The following is an 18,278-nucleotide window of genomic DNA, read 5'->3' on the forward strand; positions in this document are numbered from 1 at the left end:
GAGGGGGGAGGGCAGAAGGCAGGGAAAGATGCTCTATTATATATAACCACCTCAGAGGGAAGGAAACTAGTTCAACATTTTGCAGGCAGGAGATCCGAGAGGTATTCCTCAGCATCCCCAGGTAGAGAGACTCCTTGCCTGAAACCCTGGCGTCCGTTCTGGCAGTCCTGAGCAAGATGCCCTGACTCTGTGTCTCCACATCGGAGAGGGAGTTTCAGGATCAAAGGGCAAACATGGGTTGTGCCTGAGAGTCACCCCCAATTTCAATGCTGTGACCCACCTCGGGCAGACGGAGACATCCAGTTCTCCACTCTAGTAAGCTCCTTGTCTCTCTCTTTTTTGCCTGAACTCCTTTGCTCATCTGATTGGGACACCAAAGAGGCTTAGATGGGGTTTAGGCTCTCTAAGTGCACCGCAGGGGGCAGAGGGGGGTCTGGGCGGAGGGGCAAGAGCCGCTTAGGGGATGGGGACAACGGGAGGCCGGCGGTAGGAGGGATGGGGATTAGTAAACGAAGAGAAGGTTCCGTCTTTCCCCTTGCTCTCGGGAAGCAGGAGGGGGACTCAGGAAACGCAACATCCGTCCTCCCCATAGCCTGTGGGGCAGGAAGGGACTCTGGTTCTCCCCGATCGCCTCGCAGGCCTCTTTTGCACCACGAGATCTTGGGCCTTCGCTCAGGCTAAGCCAGATGGTGCCCAGTTAACCCCCTTCTCCGCTTTAGACCTATTAGAGAGCAGATTAAGGGATGAGAGGCCGCTGCAGCTGACCGGGCTGGGAGGGGTCTGTGTACATGTGCGGGGAAGGAGGGGGGGGGAGCCTCGCTTTGCTCTGCGTCTTGGGCCCAGGCAGTCAGAGACAAAATCACCACCCCCCACGCCGCTGCCGTCCACAGCAGGGTGGCCTTGGGAAAGATGCTCCAGAGGTGCCCACAGTCAGAGTGATGGAGGCAGGAGTTGGCAGTGGCTAGGACGAGGCACCTGCTGCTGTTTTGAGCAGGCTTTTTCCAACTCCGTTTTAACAGCAGCCTGACCTGCAGAAATCAAGCCAGTGCAAATTCATTTCTCGTGGCGAGACAGCGGAGGGAAACTTGCATCTACAGTGGTACCTTGGGTTAAGAGCTTAATTCGTTCTGGAGGTCCGTTCTTAACCTGAAGCACCACTTTAGCTAATGGGGCCTCCTGCTGCCGCTGTGCCGCCGCAGCACGATTTCTGTTCTCATCCTGAAGCAAAGTTCTTAACCCAAAGTACTATTTCTGGGTTAGCGGATTCTGTAACCTGAAGCGTATGTAACCCAAGGTACCACTGTACTTCGCTTCCACATGCCCGACTGCTCTTGAAAGCCCGGAAGAAGGTCGTTTGAAAAACAAACAAAACTGTGCCCCTGCCCCACACGCCGCAGCTGGGACAGAATGGTGATCTGGTCTTCTCTGCATACCCTTGGGATTTATGGAGCACGCACAGACATCAACCTGACCCTTCCACCCTTCCAACACCATCGCCACCGATTCCCCCAGCACCAACAGAGAGGCTGCCAGGAAAAACAATGAAGAAAATGGGGTTCTTTTTATTGCATACCTTATCTTTTTTATATAAAATCACATTTGCTCGTTCACTATTTACATCACGGCAGATGAGAGAGAGAGAGATCCGGTCGTGCATGAGGGGAAAGCCCCTCTCTCTGTCTTTCTGTTGTTGCTTCCTTTAAAAAATACACACACGCAAGCAACGTCCCCCCCACAAGCCTCCCCCACCCACCGCCGATTCATGCGTTTTTCATCACCAGTCCGTAAAAAGGAGTCGTAGGCACAAGTTTCCGCAAACCGCACCGTTTTGCTTGCACCATTAGTTAAGTGTAGAGAAGAGAAAATATTCGACGGGAGCCAGCGCATAGGAGGAAGGGGCACCAAGCCTCTTCCTTCGTTTCCCTCCCCCTTGCTCCTGCCCCATGGCTCCTGAGGGGCTGGGTTTCCCCCATCAGCCCTTAAAGCGAACGTGAGGCCCCATCCTCTGAAAGCGAGGAGGGTGTTTTGTTTTTGAAAGCACCCACTGAATATTGCATGGTTAACCTGGGAGGTATTGTGGTCAGGCCAGCATTCTCCTTGCTGCGTTGGCGACGTCAGGCCCGCCGAGGCCCCGATCCCCACCCCAACCAAACCGGATCGGGAGCGCTCAGACGTAGGCGGACTCGCTCGACTGCGTCCGTCCGAGCGTAGGCACTTGGGCCAGCGAGGAGAGGTCCTTCTTCCGCACCTCGCAGATGGATTTCCGCCTGGCCTGTACCCCTCGGATGGCGGTCTTGATCTTGCGCCAGCCGAGGTGGTTGAGCTCTGCCAGGTTGAGGAGGACGCAGATCCCGCTCACGGCAAACATGAAGACGAGGAAGACGGTCTTCTCCGTGGGCCGCGACACGTAGCACTCCACCTCCTTGACGCACGGGTAGCGGTCGCACTCGAAAATGGCCGGCACGTTGAAGCCGTACAAGAAGTACTGTCCCGCCAGGAAGCCAATCTCCAAGGCATTGCGGAAAACCACCTAAAGGAGCGGGAGGGGAACAGGGTCAGGGGTTGGCAGAGAGTGGCCTCTACCTCCAGATGCTACTGAACTACAACTCCCATCATCCCTCACCACTGGTTGCCCTGGCAGAGGACGATGGGAACCGGAGGCCCATCAACATCCGGGGAGCCACAGGTTCTCTTTCCTCTATACAGTGGTACCTCGGGTTAAGTACTTAATTTGTTCCAGAGGTCCGTTCTTAACCTGAAGCACCACTTTAGCTAATGGGGCCTCCTGCTGCTGCTGCCGCGCCACTGCTGCACAATTTCTGTTCTCATCATGAAGCAAAGTTTTTAACCCAAGGTACTATTTCTGGGTTAGCGGAGTCTGTAACCTGAAGCGTATGTAACCCGAGGTACCACTGTAGGCCCTTTGGCGATTATCCTCGCACTCGTTTTTTTGTTAATAATGACTCAGTGGCTTGTACAGTGGTACCTCGGGTTAAGTACTTAATTCGTTCCGGAGGTCCGTTCTTAACTGGAAACTGTTCTTAACCTGAAGCACCACTTTAGCTAATGGGGCCTCCTGCCTGCCGCCGCCAGAGCCCGGTTTCTGTTTTTATCCTGAAGCAAAGTTCTTAACATGAAGCACTATTTCTGGGTTAGCGGAGTGTGTAACCTGAAGCATATGTAACCCGAGGTACCACTGTAATTGCTCGATGCAAATCAGCAGGGGCCCGAAGCAGACAGAGTAAGGAACCTCCAAACTTGCCCTGTGGTAACTGTGCTGACCTTTCCTGCGATCTTAGCTTTCTGTCTCCTCCAGGTCCCCTTGGGAGAGGTCAGCCTTGGGATCTATATGTGCTGAGAGCTAAGGAGCGACCATGGCGCCCTTGGATCTTCAGCTTAGTAGTTAGCTAGACCTGGAGAACCCTTCCCTACCCAAATATGCACTACTTCATGAATTTTCCATACCAAGTGTCTTTCTTTGTGAGAGCAACAAGGCAAGGCTGCTCCCCCAGCAAGGACCTGCAAGAGCTTGGCTTTCAGCCGTGTGATAACTTTGCATCATCAATCAGCAATATTGTTCCTCAATTGCTGCCAGGGTCCCCACTGTTTGGCTTTTTACTTTTTTGCACTCATCTGCTGCCTCATGTTTGGTGGAAGGTGTTAGCTCCTTTGTTCAAACTACAGTGAATAAAGAGTGAGAGGCGGAACGAGGGAGGGAGAAAAAGCAAGTCAGGCAAGTTGGGTGGCTGCGAGCTGGGAGGGAGGTGACTAAGAAGCCTACACCAGAGAGCAGATCTTCCATGCTGCTTCCCCCAAAAGTTCAGGCAAACCCTAGTCTGAAGAGGATTAAGCCCAACAGCTTCATGCAAGGGGGGGGGGCATTCAAGGGCACACCTCGGCCCCAATGAAATTTAGGAGGCCTGAACCGCATACAGGTGTCACCAGGTGGAATCAGTACAGCTAGGGTCCCAGGCTCAGTTGTGAACCATCTGTTGGATGATGGGGGTTGTAGCCCAACAACAACTGGAGATCTGAGTTTGAGAAACAGAGCCCTAGAGGGCACGGAGCAGGGTTGGGGGCCCAGGGCCCTAAAATGAAAACAGATGTCCTTTTAAGCCCATTAGCAGAATTTAGATTATTGAATGAGCCAGCAGCTTCAGCTGGAGCTGTCCTTGGTCCTGCAGCGTCCCTGTTTTCCGCTTCTGACTTTGACTTGGTCTTCTCCGCTGCCTTCTTTTAATATATCTGCCTGGCTGTGTGCAATGGGGGGACCCTCTCCCCACACACCTGCCCCAAATCCAGAGGACGCCCGACACAGATCCAGCCCCAAATCAATGTGGGGCGGGGCTAATCTTTACTTTAAAAACCAGAGTTTCTCAAACATGGGGTGTCCTCCTGTTTTCAAACTACAGTTCCCATCATCCTTGACCTCTCTGGTCCTGCTAGCTAGGGATTATGGGAATTATAGTCCCAAAACAGCGGGAGACCCAAATCTGAGAAACTCTGGTTTTTAGACTCTAATTTAAAAGACAATTGGGGGCGCTGTATCACCTTTCTTGCTTCCAGCAGGGAAGGCACTTGCAGGACGCTAATAATAATTGTAATAATAATAATAATAATAATAATAATAATAATAATAATAATATTTATTTATACCCCGTTCACCTGGCTGAGTTTCCCCAGCCACTCTGGGCGGCTCCCAATTGAGTGTTAAAAACAATAGAGCATTAAATATAAAAAACTTCCCTAAACAGGGCTGCCTTCAGATGTCTTTTAATAATAGGATAGCTGCTTATTTCCTTGACGTCTGACGGGAGGGTGTTCCAGAGGGCAGGCACCACTACCAAGAAGGCCCTCTGCCTGGTCCCCTGTAACCTCCCTTCTCACAGGGAGGGAACCACCAGAAGGCCCTCGGCGCTGGACCTCAGTGTCCGGACAGAACGATGGGGGTGGAGACGCTCCTTCAGGTATACAGGACCGAGGTCGCTAAATGGCAATCCCAGTTTGAAAAGCTGGTATCGCCGCATCAAGTTCATCAGTTTTGTTGAGTTGATTAATTAGACTCAATCTACCGTATTTTTTGCACCATAACACTCACTTTTTTCCTCCTAGAAAGTAAGGGGAAATGTCTGTGCATGTTATGGAGGAAATGCCTACGGGTGGCATGCCTACGGATTTTACTCCTCTAAAAACTACGTGCATGTTATGGTCGGGTGCGTGTTATAGAGCGAAAAATACGGTAATTGGATTCTGAATAAATGGACAACTGACCTTTGCCGTTTTGAATTTCATTGTGTTATTGTGTTCCTTAGCGAGTTGTGCAAACCGCTGTCATTAATGGTGCTTTTTATAGGGCAGGGGGCATGGGAGATGAGGTTATGGAACCAAGCGGGTGGCAGGGCCCCCCTCCACAAAAAAAGCTTGGGAACCACTGCACTGGTACATTCCCTACTGGGCACCCCACCCCCTGGCAGCCCAACTCAGAGATTTGAGGCTGCTTCCACCCAACTGGGCTGCAGGCTGAAACCGCACCCTGGCTGAATCCGCCTGAATCATGTGGTGTGAGTGCCTACTCTTAGCTCTATCCTTGCTGCTAACAAGACCCCCCCACCCCCATCCCGGAGAATCCAAACTGGTCATTGACAGGCCCCACCGGAGCCGGACAGCATGGGAGCTGTCTGGGGCACTGGAAAGACACATGGAAGATGTGTCTTGTGGTGCTCGGAGATGGTTGGATTTCTCCAGGTGGTGCTGGCACAGCCTGAAGCCTCAGCGCCACTCCTGCCTGCTGCCAACGCTGCCTCCCTTCTACGCTCGTTCTCGCCCCGCGCGTCTATAAATAAAACAGATGGTCACCGTGTTGCCGCCAGACCCTCGTGCCCTTTTCTCTCGCGTAGGCTGCTGGGAAGGAAGATCAGGACGACGCTTAGAGTCTGGGCTGCACATTCTCTGCGCTTAGGAAAAGGATCTGCGTTCTGCAACCCGAATGCTGAAGTTTCCCTCTCTTCTTGTACCTTTTGCATAAGGCTATATATATTTCTGCTGTTTCCAAGGAAGGGGGGGAAACCCCTTTGTCCACCAATCCCTGGCTCACCCTTGGACAATTAGAAATCCTGCTCGTCACACCCAGCCAGATAGGCGGGGTATAAATATTACAATTATTAAATTACTATTAAAGGTAAAGGGACCCCTGACCATTAGGTCCAGTCATGGCCGACTCGGGGTTGCGGCGCTCATCTCGCTTAATTGGCCGAGGGAGCCAGCGTACAACTTCCGGGTCATGTGGTCAGCATGACTAAGTCGCTTCTGGCGAAGCAGAGCAGCGCACGGAAATGCCGTTTACCTTCCCGCTGGAGTGGTACCTATTTATCTACTTGCACTTTGACGTGCTTTCGAACAGCTAGGTTGGCAGGAGCAGGGACCGAGCAAAGGGAGCTCACCCCGTCACGGGGATTCAAACCGCCGACCTTCTGATCGGCAAGTCCTAGGCTCTATGATTTAACCCACAGCGCCACCCACGTCCCAAATTACTATTATCTTCCACCTAAAGTTGGAGCCAGGCAGTTTGCCCACATGCCTCAAAGCCTGTCTTCTCATAGAATTGTAGAGCTGCTAGGAAAGACCAGGGTCATCTAGTCCCACCCCCTGAAATGCAGGAATCGCAGCTAAATATTCCCTAATGGATAGCCGCCAGCCTCTGTTTAGAAACCTACGCGAAGCCGAGTCTGCCACCTTCCGAGGGTGCCTGTTCCACTGTCAAACAGCTCTAACCGTCAGACAGCTCTACCATCAGAAAGTACTTCTTCATGTGGAGCATAGTTAAACTATGGAACTCATTGCCACCAGAGGCAGCGATGGCCACCAACCCGGGTGGCTCCAAAAGAGGACCAGACAAATTAATGGAGGAGAGGGCTACCAGTGGCCCTCAGCTCTGCCCTCGCAGCCAGAGGCGGCAATGTCTCTGAACAGCTGGGGACCACGGGAGGGGAAAGCTGCTGTTGCATCTGGCTGGCCGCTGCAAGAACAGGACGTTGGACCAAACAGGCCACAGTGTGATGGCCTGGGATTTCGGACTCAGAGGCTGAACCTGAGGAATCCCAGCCTGCACAGGATTCCCCGCCTCCAGAACCAGCTGAGCTGGGGCTGGGGCTGGGGCTGGGGCCTGAGCCTGAAGGGTCCTCACCTGTGCTGGATCCTCAGGTGCAGGCATCAGCTGAGTCTGCTCTGGCTCCTGAGCTGATGGAGGACCCATTGCCTGCAGGTGCTCCACTCTCAGCCCCGTCAGAGGAAGCTGAGGTTGCCTCTGGGTCCGGTAACCCTCCAGCCTCTCCTGAGCTGCAGAGGCTCAGGGCAGAGAGGTGGAGGGAACTAAGTTCCCGCAGGAGGAGTGCTCGCCTCCAGGCCAGGAGAGGCGAGTCACCTGTGGACCGGGGCTGCCCCATGCCTCGGGGCAGATAAAAGCCAGTCAGCCCCAGTCCCAGGTTGTGGGAGCAACGTTGTTGGTTGCTAGTTCCTGCCTGCACCCTGTCCTGCTCTTCTGCCAGCCTCCCCGCCTTGGACCCAGCTACATCTTTGACGGACAGCCTCCACACCGCACCATTGACCTCAGACTGGACTCGGACATTGCCTCTCAGTTAGCCCCAGGACCAGCACACACACAGGCTCCTCCCATGTCGTTCTGTCTGCCAGAATGCTCCAGTCTTTGCCAAGGCTACAGCCACGCAGCACCCAGCCGGGAGTGGGGGGAATGAATGCACCTCAAAGCAGTGATCGTCGAATCATCGAGTTGGAAGGGCCCTCAAAGATCATCCAGTCCAACCCCCTGCAACGCTGTCCCTTACGGGGATCGAACCTGCGACCTCAGTGTTATCGGCACCACGCTCTAACCAACTGAGCTACCCTGGCGGGTTGTGCCCAAAGGACAAGATGGTGCCCCTCTCCAGGCCTACGCACACCTTGACAGGTGGATATTGTTTTTTTGTTTTTGTTTTTTAAAATATTTTTATTAAGGATTTTCTTGTTTTACAGAAGTAAGTGTAATGCCTCGTATTTTTTTTCCATGTAACATTTTTACAAATCCATTTCATTTGTTGAGGCATTACGGGGAGAAGAAGAAAAAAAGAAAGAAAGAAAGGAAAAAGAAAGGGGGAGTGGGGGGAGGGAAGATGGGTGGGGGTGGGGTCGGGTGGCGATGTTTCTATTATGCTTAATGTATGTAGAGTTTGGTGTCAGCGTTACTTGTGTTCCTTTGGTGGTGAGAGAGGTTGGGGTTGGCCTAGGGTGTGATTGGCTGTGGTGATCTTTGTTTTCGTGTGTGAGTGGGGTGGGTGGGTGTTTTGGATCAGGTTAGCCATATTGATTTGTATGCTGTTGGTGGATTATTGTCATTGTCTTGTTGGGCTGTGTATGTGATAAAGCAGGTGGATATTGTTTTAACGCCGGGGGCCGTCTATGCTATTGCACTAGACTGGCGCAGGGGGCATGGGGTGGCACACAGAATTCTGCCTGCCATCTGAGGGGATAGACGGCTGGGCGCATTTTGCCGGATTGTGCGGGGCTATGATGCAACAACCTAGAATAGCATTGGCCTCACTTGCCGCCGCACCACATGACGGGCTCATGCACGACTCCTCCCTGCAACCTCTCGGCCTTTTCGCGAGCTGTTGAGCGAGTCCCCGCCCCCCCCCATCTTAGGGAGGAGTTGGGAGTGCAGCAAGCACTAGCGCCCCCGACTGACCTGGATGATGTAGAAGCGGGAGATGCCCTCCTGTCGCTTGACCTTGGAGCTCTTGGGGGGCCGCATGGGGGCGCTGGGGATCTCCTTCACCTCCAGGCAGTCGGGCTCCTCCTTGGAGGAGCCGTCCGGGTTCTGCACCAGGATGCCGTTGACGTTCTTCACCTTCCGGCCATCCTTCTCCAGCAGCGGGTAGAGGAAGGAGTAGCGGCGGTCTCTCTGCTTGGCCGACTGGTGCACTGAGTAGGTGATGAAGCAGAGGCTGGGCGTGCAGACCAGGATGATCTGGAACACCCAGTAGCGGATGTGGGAGATGGGGAAGGCCTTGTCGTAGCAGGCCTGGTTGCACCCGGGCTGCAGGGTATTGCACATGAACATCGTCTGCTCATCCTCGTAAACGGTCTCTCCCACGATGGCCACAATCAGGATGCGGAAGATCACCACCACTGTCAGCAGGATCCTGGCGGGATGGCAAGAGAGCAGAGCAGAGGGAGATATTAAGGGAGATTGTGGACGGCCACTGTGACCACATAACACAGGTCCTAAAATATCTACATCGGCTCCCAATTTCCAAGCACAATTCAAAGTGTTGGTGCTGACCTTTAAAGCCCTAAACAGCCTCAAAAGCCCAGGATACCTGAAGGAGCATCTCCACCCCCATCTTTCTGCCCGGACACTGAGGTCCAGCGCCGAGGGCCTTCTGGCAATTCCCTCCCTGCAAGAAGTGAGGTTACAGGGAACCAGGCAGAGGGCCTTCTCGGTAGTGGCACCCGCCCTGTGGAACGCCCTCCCGTCAGATGTCAAGGAAATATACAACTATCTGACTTTTAGAAGACACGCACACACAATTGTTGAAGGAGAGCCTCTGGGATTGTAGCTGCGTAAGTGCCACACATCTCAAGATCCCAAACGCCTTGCGAATCAAATGTTTTGGCTCCCGAATGCCGCAAACCCAGACGTGAGTGTTCCGGTTTGCGAACGTTATTTGGAACCTGAACATCTGGCGGGGCTTCCAATTGGCTGCAGGAGGTTCCTGCAGTCAATTAGAAGCCGCGCTTTGGTTTCTGAATGTTTTGGAAGTCAAACGGGCTTCTGGAACGGATTCCGTTTCACTTCCGAGGTACCACTGGATAGATAGATACAGACAGATAGATAGTGGGAGCTATGGTTTACCCCTCACAGGGCTATAATTCCCAGCACCCTTTAACAAACTACATTTCCCTTTATTCTTTGGGGAAAGTCTTAAATTTATGGAGCCAGGGAGTTGGGAGCTTCCTTGGAGCACCTCTTGGGAAACAGCTGAGATGCTGGATGAAAGCAGAAGGGCTTCCAAGAGCCCCAATCCACTGCAAGTTAAGAGGAATCACCAGTGTGGTGTAGTGGTTAAGAGCTGTGGACTCGTAATCTGGTGAACCGGGTTCGATTCCCCGCTCCTCCACATGCAGCTGCTGGGTGACCTTGGGCCAGTCACACTTCTCTGAAGTCTCTCAGCCCCACTCACCTCACAGAGTGTTTGTTGTGGGGGAGGAAGGGAAAGGAGAATGTTAGCCGCTTTGGGACTCCTTTGGGGAGTGATAAAGCGGGATATCAAATCCAAACACCTTCTTCTTCCTCCGCAAATGAATCCAGATTTCATTGCACGGGCAGAGAAAGCTGAAAGCAACATTGCGGGTGCAGTCTAATACCCATTTACCTGAGAGCCAGTGGGGCTTAACTTTTGAGTGGACGTATATAGGACTGCACTGTCAGGTATGCACACAGTAGAGACAGTTTGAGAGAGTATATACCCAGCAGAGCTTCAAGGGCACGAGGGAGACTTGGGTTTCTGCAGCGACGCAAAATCTAGCAAGTGAGTCAATTTGTGCACTTCAGAGGAGGGGAGGAGGGGGAGAAGAGAAGTTGCTTTTTGCCAACTCCGCAGTTCCCATCAGAGCTGCAATATCGAGGAGGGGGAGAAGGGAGGGTGAAATTAAACCTAAGGACAGGACGCAGAGTTTTTTGCCAGTAGCACTGGTAAGGAAGATGAATGAGAAAACGCTGGCATTTGGCACATAGAATGATCGGAGAGCAAAAGCAAAATGCAGAGAGGGAAATTACATTCTGAGAGGGTAGGAAGGTGGATCAGAGACTGTTCGGGCAGCCCAGGTAGCTGGATTTTGTGGCTCGCAGTCAGGCAGGAGCAGAGCGATGCTCACAGTTCAGACCGCCTGTCCAGAGGATCGTAAGAATAGTAGAACTGGAAGAGATGTTGTTGTCGTTTAGTCGTGTCCGACTCTTTGTGACCCCCTGGACCAGAGCACGCCAGGCACTCCTGTCTTCCACTGCCTCCCGCAGTTTGGTCAGACTCATGCTGGTAGCTTCGAGAACACTGTCCCACCATCTGGTCCTCTGTCATTCCCTTCTCCTTGTGCCCTCCATCTTTCCCAACATCAGGGTCTTTTCCAGGGAGTCTTCTCTTCTCATGAGGTGGCCAAAGTATTGGAGCCTCAGCTTCAGGATCTGTCCTTCCAGTGAGCGCTCAGGGCTGATTTCCTTCAGAATGGGTAGGTTGGATCTTCTTGCAGTCCATGGGACTCTCAAGAGTCTCCTCCAGCACCATAATTCAAAAGCATCAATTCTTCGGCGATCAGCCTTCTTTATGGTCCAGCTCTCACTTCCATACATCACTACTGGGAAAACCATGGCTTTAACTATACAGACCTTTGTTGTGCAGAGCATATGAAGGAAGGTCCCTGCCCCAAGGAGCTTGCAATTTAGAATGCAACACAGGATGATTCCCCCACCACCACCACCCAGAGGAGATTTTGACTAAACATCAGGAAAAACTTTCTGACAATAAGAGATGTTCAACTGTGGAACGGTCTCCCTTGGGAGGTTTGGACTCTGCTTGGAGGTTTTTAAGCAGGTTGGATGGCCATCTGCCATGAATGCTTTAGTGGAGATTCCTGCATTTCAGGGGGTTGGACTAGATGACCCTCGGGGTCCCTTTCAACTCTACAATTCTATGATTCACAGGTTCGTACCCTTTTCCAAAGAGTACTCCCTTGGATCTTGCGGTTCCACTGCTAGGCAAAGCTAAGTTGCTGCAACATTGGCATCAGGATGAAGGTGCAGTTACGTCCATGGAAAAGTTTGCCTTCTCCCATTTACAAAGACAATATAAAATACGCAAATAAAATGTGACAACACGGATTTCATCCATTCATTCAAAGATTTGTCCTACTGGGTTTCAGGGTGGTGTAGGATCCATATGTATCGTTGCTCGGGGAGAGAGCAGCTGCTTTGGATGCAGAAGGGTCCAGATAGGAGAAGACTCTGGCCTAAAAGCCTGGAGAGCAACTGCCAGTCAGTGTAGACAGTATTGAGCTAGATGGGCCCAGTGGCTTGACTCTGTCTAAGGCAGCTTTCAATGTTCCTATGTAATGCAGTCAAGCACAATGATGAAAAGTAAGACTAAGCCTTGGACCATTTAAAATGCGAACCGTGCAATGTAGACACCAGGCAAGCCTCTTTTGGGAGGCCTTTGCATCCCATGAAACTGCATGCACAAGAACAGCACTGTTCCTGTCTGATATTTACATCCGAGAAAGGGTTCTGCCCCAGAAGCTATTTCCTGTGCCAGCATGCCTCTGAGCACATGCAAAGTGTCTCTGTCTCAAGACCGGGTAGTTCTACCAATTCTTGCCCATTTACCAAAACCAGCAGTATGACTTACAGGCAGGATGGAGGTCCAATCTCTCTCCTTCTTTCAGAAATGGTGCACCCCTGCTTCTAAGATTTAAGCCTTGGGTAATTTGTGTCTCCTCTAATAATGGGAAGGGGAGATCTTCATAGGCTAGGAATGGAAACGGCAGGGGGTGCACAAATGTTGAGGTGCACAAATGTTGAGGCGCATAGCCTAGTCTGGCAAGGTCCAAACACATCTCAGTAGGCTGTGTTTAAGGAGACAGGATTCCATGTTTGTTTCCCTTTCCCACCTATCTACTCCTATTTCTAGTTTTCATTTCGCACTGGGAATTTGTTGTGTGGGCTGCATCCTGCGCATGCATCTGAGTCCTGGCTCTTATGTGCTAACAATATAAAGTTCTGACTGAAAGACCTCTTGGTCTGAACTGAGGAAGGAAAGGGGGGAAAACTCAGTTTGGGGCACACCCAGCCACATCTTTTTTGTCATTTAGCCTTCTCAGCTTGATTGTCTTCTAAAGGCAAAGTCTGGCAGGAGTAAGGTAAAGGTAAAGGGAACCCTGACCATTAGGTCCAGTTATGGCCAACTCTGGGGTTGTGGCGCTCATCTTGCTTTATTGGCCGAGGGAGCCGGCGTACAACTTTCGGGTCATGTGGCCAGCATGACTAAGCCGCTTTTGGAGAACCAGAGCAGCACACGGAAATGCCGTTTATCTTCCCGCCGGAGCAGTACCTATTTATCTACTTGCACTTTGACATGCTTTCAAACTCCTAGGTTGGCAGGAGCAGGGACCGAGCAACGGGAGCTCACTCCGTTGCGGGGATTCAAACTGCCGACCTTCTGATTGGCAAGTCCAAGGCTCTGTGGTTTAACCCACAGCACCACCCAGTTTGCTAAAATGCCCCCCTACACAGAGAGAGAGAGAGAGCCAAGAGAGAATACACAGAGAGAGACAGAGAGAGAGAGAGCGCGCACCAAGAGAGAATGAGTTTGATGGGCCAGGGTTCCCACAGATAACCATTATATTGTTGGTTTTTTCCACCAACCTGGCGCCCTCCAGATGTTTTGGACTACAAATCCCATCAGCCCCAGCCGGTGCCAGAAGCTGTAGTCCAAAATATCTGGATGGTACCAGGTCCACGAGGGCAGCTAAAATTATCAAAAAGCAAACCTTGGTCAAGCCCTGCTCACATGGCGCTGATAGCACCAAGGTCACAGGTTCAATTCCCATAAGGGACAGCTGCATATTCCTGCATTGCAGGGAGTCGGGCTAGATGATCCTTCCGGGTCCCTTCAGGCTCTGTGATGCTATGATTCATCACTCACAACAAAAATATTTGCAAAGGAAGCTGCTGAGCAACAACATACTAAAAAAGTTCAAATAGATTTGTTTGAGAGGTAAGGTTTTCTTTCCCGCTAGTGTTGAATGAGCTCAGCAAAGGTAGAAAGACGGCATTGTCGCCACTGACTGCTGTTGCGAACAAAGGCTCATTCCACTTGTGTTTATTTGGGCTTTGCACAGAAAGGTCACAGGCAGGACCTCTCATATTTAGCGGCCTTCTGACCCGGCCATTGACATTTCTTCCCCTTCTCCTCCATATAGGTATTATAGACCACTTTTTCAGAAAGATGGGTTTGCAGGCACCACTTCAAGATGGGAAGAGGCTGGGTAATGCAGGCCGTTAGGAGGAAGGCTTCATTCCACAGGGAAAGAGCAGAAGATGTGATGGGACAAAAAGTGGCAGGACATTCAATCTTGGGGTGTGTGAGGAATCAAGAGAGCACGCAGGAGGGGAAAAGGGAGACAAGAAAATTTAAAGCCCAAAGACACCAAAAGCAGAAGTTTAAACTGTATAGGAAGGTACATTCTCTGGGACGTCCCAGTGACCTCTTCTGCATCATCTTGGGTTGGTTGCCCTTGGAGACGGGATGCTGAGATGGATGGACCACTTATCTGAGCCAGTCTCCTGGGTGCTGAAGAAAGGATGCGTTGCCCTTTCTTCATTCACCTCCCTGTTTATGCTTCATCTCAGCACTCCCCACCCCCGCACACCTCCTAATTCCTGTTAATTACATCCTCCATCCACCCACACAGTCCCCACTGCCTACCTGCCTGGCTCTCTCTTCCCCACACCTCATTATTTCTCTTGCATTTATATCCCCCACCTTTTTCCTCCAAGGAGTTCAGGGGGGCCTCCGTCCTCTTTAATCCCCACAACAACCCTGTGAGGTAGGTTAGGCTGAGAGGCAGCAACTGGCCCCCAAGGTCACACCCAGCGAGCTCTGTGCAAGCGGGGATTCGAACCCTGTTCTCCCAGGTCCAAGTCCAGCACTCTAACCACAACACCACACTGGCTCTCAGTGTGTAGCCTTTGCTTATAAAGACACTTGAGTGGGCTGAGCTTCTGCCCATGCTGCCCTCCACAAACCATGGGCTTGCCCCTCTTGTGAGATGCTCCCTATGCTATTAGTTCTGGTGGCACTGCCAAGAAGGGAGAGAAAGGGTGATGGATAGAGGGTCAAATAAGACAGCAGTGGAGGGAAGTGGTCAGATTAGGGAGACACGGTGGCTTCATAAGGCCACCCCAAATATCCCTTAAAACAGGGGGGGGCAACCTTTCACCCTCCAGCCCCACCTAGCAGGAGTGACCAGGGGTGTGTGTAGTCCTGCAGGATCTAGCAGGCCCCCGGAGTTATTGGAAGGAGGCGATTGTCAGCCCGCCAGAAAGCTGTTGTCTCTCTATTCTTTCACACACGCTTTCTTTCCTTTTTTCTTTTTTTAGGCCAGTCCCCATTTACAGAGTCTGTGTCTTGTTTGGTTTCTCAAAAGATAAACCTGTCTGAGGGGTAGCCCTCTGATGGAGCATCCTAGAGGTGGCTGGGAAGCGGGTTCGTTGCAGCTGCTTCGCTGCGGGTCGCAAACACTCTGCACATGCCCATTGACCTTTTGCTCGCCTTTCTGTCCATCCCCATGTACACCTCTGTGGGTCTATAGTTCCAGTCACACCTGCCTCTCCCACCCCTCTTTCTGCTGCATCTCCCGCTGCTGTGGAAACTTATAGATTGCAGTCTCCTTGGAGCAGGGACCTGTCTGGGCACCCTGTAAAATACCCACAGGTGTGATGCTGTGTCACATTATGCCTCGGGCAATGCCATGTCTCAGGTCCAACAGCCCTTGGTTCAAGTCGAAAGAACCCACCTGCCCATAATTTTCCTCCCTGGTGGGAAGGGATAAGGGTTCCAGATGTGGCAAACCCCATTCCCATCTGTAGGAACTTCCCCTCTTCTGCTCCGCCAAGCACTAGACAAAGCCAGGCTGCCAAGCTGATATATTTTACCCTGGTTACTCCACCAGCCTTTCCTAACTCTGCAAGCCACTCTGGTAACAATTTTAACAATCTTCCAGATGGCTGGCTGGGTGATTCTGTTTTAGATCGTCTGTTTGGCATAAGCTTTCCAATACAGAGAGGAAGAATGCACCTCTGGAAAAGGGCTGTAGCTCAAGGGTTGGACGCCTGTTTGGCATGCAGGAGGTCGTGGGTTCAATCTCCCGGCATCTCCGTGCGTGAAACCCTGGAGAGCCGCTGCCAAAGTGTGTAGGCAATATTGAACTAGATGGACCCGACTCGGTGCATAGCTCTTTCTGACTTTAATACACACACGGCCCACCCGGCATCTGAGAGAAGCAACTATTAAGTCTGGGGGAAGCCTGTGCAAGCCTTTCGGGCACTGCAGGGTTCTTCGGCGACTCGGCGGTGGGGAATCCCTGCGCCACTTGCCCCCGGCAGGACCGCGCGCTGGAAGGGAAGGGGACCCGGCGGCGAGGAAGCGCAGAGAGCATCCTTCCGGCTCCGGCAAGCCGCACCAGCTCTCCGGGTTCTCCTTGCAGAAGGGGGAACCTGACGCGGCGCTTCTACCCTCCGCGTAAAAACGCACCAGCCGGACTCTCGCCAAGCCAAGGACTCCTGAAAGGGTCTTCCCAGACCAGATCCCTTCCTCGGAGAAAAGGTCCCGGGGACGGCAGGCCCAGTTGGGCACCCAGAGAGGCGAAGCAGCAGCAGCAGCTGTGGTTCAACCCCTGCAGCTTCGGTCTTTGCCCCGAGGCCTCTACAATGGTCAGCCGCCCCTGCCGGACATGGCCCCCCCCTTGGCTGTGCAGAAGCCCCTCCGAGACCCTCCCTCTGGGACTCAGGCGTCCGGGCTCTCAGCCCTAACCGAGCCACCTTCCCAACTTTACGCGCGGGGCAGATCCTGGCGGGTCGTCCGTTCTTCCCTGCGCTCGCTCGCTCGCTCTCCTTGCCCCGCCGGTCTCGCCAAGCGGCTAGTCCTCTTGGCGGCTCGCCCTCTCTCTCTCTCACCTGCCTATCATGGTGGAATGCTGTTGCACCGCAGCCTCCAGCAGCCTTTCCAAAATGGTCCACTCTCCCATCGCTCCGGGCTGCACGGGTCTCCCCGCATCCGAGGGCTCCGCCGAGGGATGGTCGCCGCCGCCGCCGCTGCCGCCCGCCTAGTCCGCCGAGTCCTGCCCGCGATCGCCCTGCTCACAGCCGGCCCGCCGCCGTCGCCATCAGCTGCGCGCAGCGGCGCCCCGCCTGGCGCAGGAGGAGCGGGCTGCGGGGGCATCCGGAGCAGCAGGGCGACGAGGAGGACGCGGAGAGCAAGAGGAGGAAGAGGCCGCCGTCGCCACCGTCTCCCCCGGTGCCCTGCTGCTGCTCATGCTGCCACCGGGAACCGGGGACCGGGGGAGCCTCTCTCGCTCGCTCTCCGCGGCGCGCCGCGCTCGGCTCCGTCTCCTGGCGCCACCTGGGCGCGCGTGTCAAGGGCGGAGAGGCGGATTAAGCGCCGGGCGGGCGCGCGGGAGGGAGGGAGGCAAGCAGGGACGAGGGCGCGCGGAGGGGAGGGAGGGAGGGGTGGTGGGTGGTGCGCGCCCCACCACCACCAGGGAGGAGGAAGAAAGTGCCCACCGCCAGGGCTGCGCAAGCAGCAAGTCCCTGGTGAGGTCGGAGCAGGAAGAGGACTCTGCGGGGAGGCGACGCCTGGATCTTGCAGCCCCGGCTCCGGGAAGACCACGCCGGACGCGGGCGGGCGCTGGGGTGGCCCGGCGCCAAGCTGCCGCTCCAGGGGGTCCGGGGAAGGGCGAGCTGGTTAGGAGGGTGGGGGTGTCTCTTGCAGGCTGCTGGGGAGGGACCTCGTGGGTGGAAGGCGATTTGCAGAGGGGGGAGCGGGAGGTGGCTCCTCCGGCCGCAGCCTGGGCTCCCCAGCCGGGGTAACCGCCGGAGCAAGAGAATCGTGAATATTGCGAATCTAGTAAGTAGGGACGGCTCTCTCACGAGCTGTATATGCGCGCACGCAGGCGATAGGGTAACCGTATCCAACTTGTGCGTTGGTTACGCACGGTGTAATTTCGAATTTCTCACTGTTCCTACTGCTATTGCAACTCCATGGCAGTCCAAGGCCCGGGGAGGGGGGCAGCTGCCCTCACGAATGAACCACGGCTGTGTTTTTGTGGTTGCAACCCGCCCTGGGGGCCCCATTGTGAAGGGCAGGCAATAAACTGGAAGCATAATAATGACCAGCCTCCGTTTTAAAAAGAGAGAAAGTTTGCTGTAGCTCAGATGCGAGGCGAAAGGTCCAGGCGCTGGGAACTCCCTCCCTCCGCCCCACTTTAAATATTTTACTTCGCGCGCACCCCACCCCACCCCCAAGCCTATTTCTGCGGGTGTCCACTACACTGTTATGATATCTGAAGAAGATGTGTGAAGAATGTGTATCTGAAGAAGTGTGCATGCACACGAAAGCTTATACCAAGAACTAACTTAGTTGGTCTTTAAGGTGCTACAGGAAGGAATTTTTTTATTT

At 53.4% G+C, this 18,278-nt stretch overlaps 1 protein-coding gene across 1 annotated transcript; it reads right to left on the minus strand.

Moving 5' to 3' along the window:
* Window positions 1-1,542: 1,542 nt before the first annotated feature.
* LOC308484341 (gap junction delta-2 protein-like) lies at window positions 1,543-17,227 on the minus strand. Its single transcript, XM_081019204.1, has 3 exons — window positions 16,778-17,227; window positions 8,738-9,194; window positions 1,543-2,530 (listed from the first exon to the last, which is right to left on the minus strand). The coding sequence occupies exons 1-3, from the start codon at window positions 16,846-16,848 to the stop codon at window positions 2,168-2,170; spliced, it is 891 nt and encodes a 296-aa protein (XP_080875330.1). The 5' UTR covers window positions 16,849-17,227; the 3' UTR covers window positions 1,543-2,167.
* Window positions 17,228-18,278: the final 1,051 nt, after the last annotated feature.

Source organism: Podarcis pityusensis (genome assembly GCF_964106645.2).
Source record: "Podarcis pityusensis genome assembly, chromosome: 8".
Lineage (NCBI taxonomy): Eukaryota > Metazoa > Chordata > Lepidosauria > Squamata > Lacertidae > Podarcis > Podarcis pityusensis.